Source organism: Brassica oleracea, chromosome C4, assembly GCF_000695525.1.
Source record: "Brassica oleracea var. oleracea cultivar TO1000 chromosome C4, BOL, whole genome shotgun sequence".
Classification (NCBI taxonomy): domain Eukaryota; kingdom Viridiplantae; phylum Streptophyta; class Magnoliopsida; order Brassicales; family Brassicaceae; genus Brassica; species Brassica oleracea.
This window is the reverse complement of record NC_027751.1, coordinates 13,099,843-13,108,320: the sequence shown is the minus strand read 5'-3', so window position 1 is coordinate 13,108,320 and position 8,478 is coordinate 13,099,843. Positions and strand designations below refer to the sequence as shown.

Below are 8,478 nucleotides of genomic sequence, written 5' to 3'. Positions count from 1 at the left end.
AATTATAATTCGAATTTCTTATATACTTATAAAAAACATAGATTTTTTTTCGTATATGACATGTTTTGAATTTTGTAAAACTAACATATTTATAAAATTAAATATATACACAGTAATAAAAATATTTTATTCTATTCTATTACATAAAGTTAAATAGAATAGCAGCCATAAAATTCATATTTCCTCAATCTCTCTCTCTCCAATCTCCATCCACATATCACTCTTTCTTTTCTTTCTCTCTCTCTTTCACTTCTTTTTTCATACTCTCTCTCTAATATATAATGTTCAGATATTATATTGTTGTATTCTATTCTATTTATAAAGTATAAAATATAATTGAAATTACACCTTTTTTTTTTCTCTCTGTCAGTTTTCCCCTCTCCAGATTCTTTCTCTCTCTTCACTTCTTCCCCTACCCCGCCTTTTCTCTCCTCTTACTTCCCTCTCTCTCTCCATTTTCTTCTTTGTAGTCATTTCCTCTTCTTTTTTTCATCATCCACATCTTGTTCTTTATAATCTTCTATTTATTAGACATTTTACCTCTTTCCAGCTTCCTCCGTAAACTATTTTTTCATTTTTTTTTTCATCATCCGCGTCTTCGCTTTTCTTCCTCTCCCCATACTCTCCATATTTTTTTCATATATATGTTCACATGCTATACTACATGGTCATCAAATATAGAATGATATATGTTTATTTTGTAATATATCAGCTAAATATGTTCTTTCACATAATTTATTTTACACTGAACACTTGTCCTACAAATAAATATGCTTGTTCATATTGTCCACTGCTTAAATTGTATTGAACCCTATAAATAAATAGTACTAAATAAATTATATTATTTTCACTTGTTACATTTATGTTTGAAATAATCTATTCTATATTGACGATATAAATAGAATAGTATTTGGTTGTAGCGTGTGATATACACATTCCCGTGCTTGTAAAAGACTATAATGTCTAATAATGTGACAAATTGACACATTTCTCGCTATATTCTTCGTTCTTTTCTCATTATGGTTATACAGCAAAATCACCCATAAAAGATCTAAAAGTGAACACTAATAGGTGGGCTGCTTAAGTTAATTACAACAAGAAGGAAGGGTATTCCAGTAAATAAAACATCCGTATACGTATGGTTACCCTTTAATGAATCGCTTTTGTTTACTCTAGTCTCTATATATACGTAAGCTCGTCTTCCTCACAAAACAATACACACAACAACAACAACAACGACAAAGAACAATTTAAAAAACTTATTCAATCTTTTTCTCTTTTTTTTTATTTTTGATAAGAAAACTTATAAGATTTTTTAGCAAAAAAGATATGGGAAACAGTTTACGGTGCTGTTTAGCTTGTGTACTTCCATGTGGAGCCTTAGATTTGATCCGAATCGTACATCTCAACGGCCACGTCGATGAGATCACTCGTCCAATGACCGCCGGTGAGATCCTTCAGGCGAACCCTAACCATGTCTTAAGCAAACCATGTTCTCAAGGAGTTGTACGTAAGAAGATCTTGATCTTGTCTCCTGAATCTGAGCTCAAGCGTGGGAGCATCTATTTTCTTATACCGGATACTTCCTTGCCGGAGAAGAAGAAAGCAAAGAAGAAAAAGGATGTCCAACGTCGGAGAAAGACTCTTGGAAACGCTAACGACATCAATAGTAATCACATGGTAAGCACTAGTAATAAGGATCTTGATTTGACGTTGTGTGAGAAATATTTGGAAGATGTTATGTTGTCGTCATCCGAGAAGAAATGTTCAGCCGGTAAAGAGAACCGTCACCGTCGAAGACATAGTCGGTCGGCGTCGGTGTCTATGTGGCACCCTCACCTTGATAGCATCTCTGAGGATTTTAACTAGTGTTTTAATGTTTTCATTCTTCGTTAATTCTGTCTCTATTTTCTTAATTTCTTATTTCTTTTCAGATCCGAAAATAGATTCTTATTAACATTCCCGGAGGGAATATTTTCATTTTTTAAATTTATTTTGGTATATGATTAAAAACAAAAAGCTTTTGTAATGTACTAATGTGGAAAAGATCTATGTTAAATCGGTAATCTAATTTTTAGTCTTCCGTGGCAATGAGGACAAGATCATATGATCTTTAGTTTTAAATCACTATGCATATGTAATTGGATCATAGGACAGGAATCGAATTGTAATACAATTAAGGATAGAATTCCCAAATACAAAACAAAACTTTTTTTCAGTCGAACCAAATAATACGAAAGGTAAAATCGTGTGTGGGTGGGTAAAAAACAATCAATCGTGTGTGGATGAGTAACTAAATAGTTAAATGTCAAGTAATAATGAAACTGAATAGTTAAACTGAAACTAAATCACAGTATTGGACCAACTAGTTAAATTATAAATGAGATTTTCTTTAAACTGTGGTCTTAACTCATTATAATATCAAAATAATGTTTGAAAGCATCAGAAGAACTGCATGTTCAACTGTAATGCAACGTATTTAGACCAGTTTGTTTGGTTTTAAAGTTTCGGTGGGTAAATATAAATATTTTTTTGATTACTTATTGATAATAATACGAACTCAAGACGGGAAATAAAGGGTTTAAAGAAAGATCAGTGGACCAATCATGCAGGTTATCACATGTAGATGTAGTCTTGTAGGTGGACCAATCGTAAAGCATTAATTTGAAGCTGATAAACAAACCATATCGTTCAAATAATATAAAATTTTCAATCATATAGCGTCCAAGAAAGTTAATACTATTTACTATATATGGACAAATTAATAAAGGCCTCAATAATTATGCATGAAGGAACCGATAACAATGGATTAAAAAAAAAATTAACGTTAAAACCCCTTTGTTTTGGGTAAAAACTTTCTAACTAAGTATTTAACGAAAAAAACCCCAAACTAAGGTTATTTAATGAATTAAACTCTATCAGGTCATAATTACCATTACTACCAGTAAATTTTTAGTTTAGAGGTTTCTACATTAAGTAAACATAGTTGAGGGGTTTTACCACTAAAAATCTAAAAACTCAAAAAAATTCAAAATTTTATAATATTATTTAATAATTAGTAACTTTTTTGACAATATAAGCGAGAACTAAGTAATTGGACCGCGCGATTCAGAAAGCCAAACCGAAAGTATTGAATCGATATATAACATAGCTGAAGAAAAACTCCTCGCACCACGTGCAAGCTTGTCCGCCATAGTATTTTGTGCTCTTGGAATATGTCTGATCCGGAAGTTAGGAAAGAAAGTCTTATTGCGTCTGAATTCTTTATATAATTTTTATTATATTTTCTCGGTTTCTACTTTTTTAATTTATACATATATAATGTTAATGTTAAAAACACATCAAACTCATATATTTACAAAAAAATAATTAAAAATGCTAATTTTGAAAATTTAAGTTACTAATTTTTAGATAATATTATAAAATTTTGATTTTTTTGATTTTTAATGGTAAAACCCCTCAACTATATTTACTTAATATAGAAACCCCTAAACAAAAGATTTACCGGTAGTAATGGTAATTATAACCTGATTGGGTTTAATTCATTAAATAAAATTAGTTTATGATTTTTTTCGTTAAATACTTAGTTTGGGGGGTTTTACCTAAAACAAACTTAGCTAAGAGAGTTTTGCGTTAAAAATCCTTAAAAAACAAAAGAATACTACTTCTCCTGTACCTTTTCCGTTAATTTTCTTTCCCACCAAAAGAAATTGGCAAAAAAAATTACTGAAAATGTAAATGGTTTTGAAAAAAATGTGCTATTGACTTTCTCCTGAGTATTGATTTAAACCGAAAAGAGGCGATCTTTACCTCATATCTGATACCATTTTTGAATTTACTTTTTTTTTTTTTTACAACAAGAGTTCCATATTCTTATTAAGATGATTCCAACCAAGTGATGTCTAGCACCAGCCAAGTTGGGACCTCAGAGTGTACATGGAAAAGCAAAGACCACGAGACCTAGCACCTTTCGCAAGGCGGTCAGCTCGGAGGTTCTTAGATCGAGATACAAACGATATAGAATAAGAAATAAACTTAGAGCGAAGATCGACAAACTCATCAATTTCAGCCATTAGACTTGGCCATTCTTCTTCTTCCTCGATTAGCTTAACCAGTTACAGGCAATCTGATTCAAACGCCATCGAGACGTGACCGAAAAGTAGTGAGGATTTCATGGCCCAGAGTAGAGTGTTAAACTCGGCGTGTAGGTATACTCGGTCACTAGCAAATGAACCAAATATTGTGATCCCATCCTCCTTCTCCATCACGAAGCCACCACCGTATCGAGCATCATCATCTTTCCAAGATGCGTCAAACCTGCAACACGGTCGCAATGATGGTGATTCTTGTAGTATGGGTAAGGGGGTTCTATCATCCACCTCCCGCTTCTCTGGAACTACGTGATCCAAGCTCCAACTAGCATCATCCGACGTCGCTGACTGGAGAACAACCAGTGGCGTTGAGTCCTTTCCTTCGAAGACCTTGCTGTTGCGTGCTTTCCACAGGAACCATAGGATCCATGGGATTCTAGCTAAAACCTCGTCCGGCACGTCCTGTTTTATAACTCTGTTTATGAGGTAATCGAAATTGTTGTAGATAGAGGAGCTCGGGAACTCCCCCCCCCCCCCCAGAGTGAAAGATGCAGCGCGAGCGCCCATGTTTGTGTGGCTGGCGGACATTCAAAAAGCATGTGATTTACTGTCTCGTCGTCGTGCCCACATCTTTGGCAGGTACGATTTGAATGACAATGCCAGTCCGCCAGTCGACTGCAAACAGGAACACAATTCGATAAAGCTTGCCACATGAAGTGCTTTATTTTTCGCGCCGTATTGGAGGACCACACTTGATTAATAAGGCTTGTGACGCTAGGCTCTGTGCAGAGCTCAGTGTTCTGCTCATTTGCTAAGCGACATATCTCGTCATGTCCTATTTTGACGGAGCTGTTTTGACGGAATAGGCTCCTGATTTCGTATGGATCCAGCAAAAGCTATCAACCTTGAATGACCTACTGATACAAAGGCTACATATCAATGGTGTATGTCTTCAGGGGCTATCAAGCCTTTTAGCGCTTCCACATTCCAACTCTTTGAGTTGCGGTCGATGAGTTCAAAAATCAGTAGGTTCGGGTTCTAGATCGGTGCCACTCCAGTTGGTGGTCTAGGTGGATTTGAAGGAATCCAAGGTTTGTCTCATACTCTGGTATTCTATCCAGATCCAATAGATTTTCTCAGACCTGATTTCAGTAGTGGCTTGGTCGCCATTAGGCTACACCATACATATGACGGTTGGCTAACTTTCTCGACATCAAGCGGATTGGAGTTGCAAAAATATCTTCCCTTCAGTACCTTGGCCAGTAGTGAGGAAGGGTATTGCACCAGCCGCCATAGTTGCTTCGCCAGCAAGGCTAGATTAAAGTTTTTCAGATCCCGAAAACCAGTCCACCTTTTTCAGTAGGTATGCAAATTTTATTCCACGCTACCCAATGCAGACCCCGATTATTTTGCTTAGTACTCCACCCGAATATTGCTATCGCGCTAGTCAATTTTTTAATAATATCATGCGGCAGTAGGAAGCAAGACATTACATAGGATGGCAGGGCTTGCACGACAGACTTAATGTTTTGCTGACCAAGATTTCAGCCGAATCATTAGCCATTCCTGGATGAAAGCAAAGGCATGTCTCTTAGACCCGCAGATATTTTCCGGGAGGCCCAAATAAACGCCCATACCTCCCTCTCGAGTTATTCCTAAAGCTTCTTTAAGTTAAGTCTTGAGAGCAGGAGGGACCTTATTGCCGAAGAAAATTGAGGATTTTGAAACATTTAATTGTTGCCCAGATGCGCTGCCGTATTCCTCAATAATCTTCATGAACTCACGACACTGCTGAGTTTCAGCTTTGCAGAAGAAAAGGCTATCATCCGCGAAAAAGAGGTGAGAGATTGGAGGGCTATCTCTCGCAATCTTTAGACCCGTAAGTCTTCCTTCGCTTTCCGCTCCCTGGATTTGGGATATTAGTGCCTCCGTTAAGATTATGAAGAGAAAAAGGGATAGCGGATCTCCCTGTCTGAGCCCCCTGGAAGGGTTGATGTTGCTTTTTGGTTCTCTATTGATGAGTACATTATATGATACAGAGGAGATGCATAAGTGTATCCACCCTATCCAGCGGTCCGCAAAGCCCATTTTTCACATCAGTGCCTCTAGGAAAGACCATTCTACTCTATCATAGGCTTTACTCATGTCGGTCTTAATCGCCACAAACTTTGATTTACAGCTCGGATTTGTCTGTAAGGCGTGGAAGACTTCCTGCGCAATTAAGATGTTATCAGTAATAAGTCTCTTAGCCACAAAGGCTGACTGAGTCTCCGAAATCAGACTCGGGAGATGGCGTTTAAGGCGGTTACTAAGAATTTTTGAGACAATTTTATAGCTTACATTACATAAGCTTATTGGCTGAAACTCCGTCATCTCCCACGGCCGATCCGTCTTAGGGATAAGACAAATGTTCATCTGGTTCAGTCTTGGATCAAGGGTTTCCGACGTAAATAATTCTCGCACCGTACGGAATATCTCTCCTGCAGTGATACTTCAAAATTTTTGGTAAAACAAACACGTCATCCCATCTGGCCCAGGAGCTCTGTCTGGGTTAATATCAAAGAGAGATTTTTTTATTTCCTCGTCTGATGGGGCACAAGTAAGTGTCTCATTTATATTTGTGGTAACTTTCGCGGTAACATACCGGAGGGCTTGATCGAAATTCCCGGGATTGGAGGTGGTGAACAGATATTTGAAGTATTCCTCTGCTACCTTTTCGATATCTTCTTCTCTCTCTGCCCATCCCCCCCCCATCCCCCCCGGGGGTTCTTTAGTTTTGTGAGCCTGTTCCGGGCACGCCTTTGTTTCGTCGTGGCATGAAAGAATTTTGTATTCCTATCTCCCTCCTTGAGCCAGTTAGCCCTACTCTTTTGCTTCCAATACAGTTCTTCGTCTCTGAAGGCCGAGCAAAGATCCCACTTCAGCTGAAGGATTTCATCATTTGAGATAGTGTCATCCAGTTGTGCTTTCTCAAGCTTCTCTTTAAGTTCCTCAATACGAACTGCTGAGTTTAACAGGTTCGATCGCTTCCATTGAGTGATAGCCTTACGGCACGTGGCGATACGCTCATGGAGGTCCGGCGGGTTGTAGGTTCCATGGATAACTCCATCCTTTCAGGACCGTCTCTCTAAACCCATCTCTATCTATCCATCTCTTATCAAACTTGAAACCCCTCCGGCCTTTACCGCTTTTGGAGAGAAAGCGAGTGAGGATAGGGCGGTGGTCGGAGCTTCAGAGGCGCAAGTACTCCACATTCGTGTGGGAATAAAGGTGGTGCCAGTCTTCGTTTCCAACGGCCCTATCCAGCTTGCATTGAACTTTCCCCGAGCTTCTGTTACCCACCCAAGAGAAATGATTGCCTTTAGATGGGAAGTCAATCATCCCACAGTTCGCCCGCATAGTTTTGAAAGGTATAAATGAATTATCAAGCCGTCTTCTCCCACCCTTTTTTTCATGGTTGCCTGTGATATCATTGAAATCTCCCAGCATCAGCCAGGCACCATTCCTCGTGAGGCTCATTCGGGTAAGTCTCTCCCATACATTTTCTCGGCATTCAACTACCGGATCACCATAGACAAAAGTGAGGAAAACTATTTGTCCTTCTAAGGTAGCCACAATATCAATCATGCGATTATTAGAAAAAAAAAATCTCTAACATCAAAAGAATCCAAATAAAAAAGTGCTAACCCACCGCTTCTGCCTTCCGGCTCCACAGTGAACAATTTATTATAACCAAACTCAAATTGAAAGTCTTGCAAAAGGAAAATTATTTTTTGTTTCTGAAAGGAAAAGAAAAGAAGGAGTAGAGCAACGATGCAGTTCGCGGAGGTGCTGCTTTGTCAGGTACGCGCCATCCCCCTGACAGTTCCACGCGATAGCACTCATGACCTCTTACTGGGTGGTTTCTGGGACACCACCGAACCTGAGAGAGACAAAGAGTTCTTGCTTAGAGCAGAAGGGTACACCTCAATACGAGGGAGTTTGTGGGAGGAAGGAATTGGGGACTTACTTGAAGTAATCCCTTTTTTCACCTTCTGAGAAGTACGTTCACGTGCTGCATTCAATTTCCTTGAAGCTCTTACCCCTTTTGCATCGGGGCTCTTTGGGACGTTTCTTTTCATCACGCATATGGGCTTTCTAGCTTGAGTATTCGATGGCTTTGCAGCAATCCCTTCCTGAGACATCACGGTATCTGTTGGACCCGAATATGACCCTCAGGTGAGGTACCGATAAGCGTGAGCTAGCATGTGGGTTGCGATAAGCCCATCATAACAAAGGGAGCTGAAAGCCGAGCTGACGACTGGACCTGGGAGACATCATAGCAGAGGTCACGACAGAAAGTGAGCTAACACCTTAAGAGACTCGGTCAAGAGGAGCCTAAAGCGAG

At 38.7% G+C, this 8,478-nt stretch overlaps 1 protein-coding gene across 1 annotated transcript; it reads left to right on the top strand.

Annotated features, from left to right (window-relative positions):
• The first annotated feature begins 1,269 nt into the window (after positions 1-1,269).
• Positions 1,270-2,077, top strand: LOC106340911. Its single transcript, XM_013779745.1, has one exon. It carries the CDS (start codon positions 1,330-1,332, stop codon positions 1,867-1,869), a length of 540 nt encoding a protein of 179 aa, XP_013635199.1. The 5' UTR covers positions 1,270-1,329; the 3' UTR covers positions 1,870-2,077.
• The last annotated feature ends 6,401 nt before the right edge of the window (positions 2,078-8,478 follow it).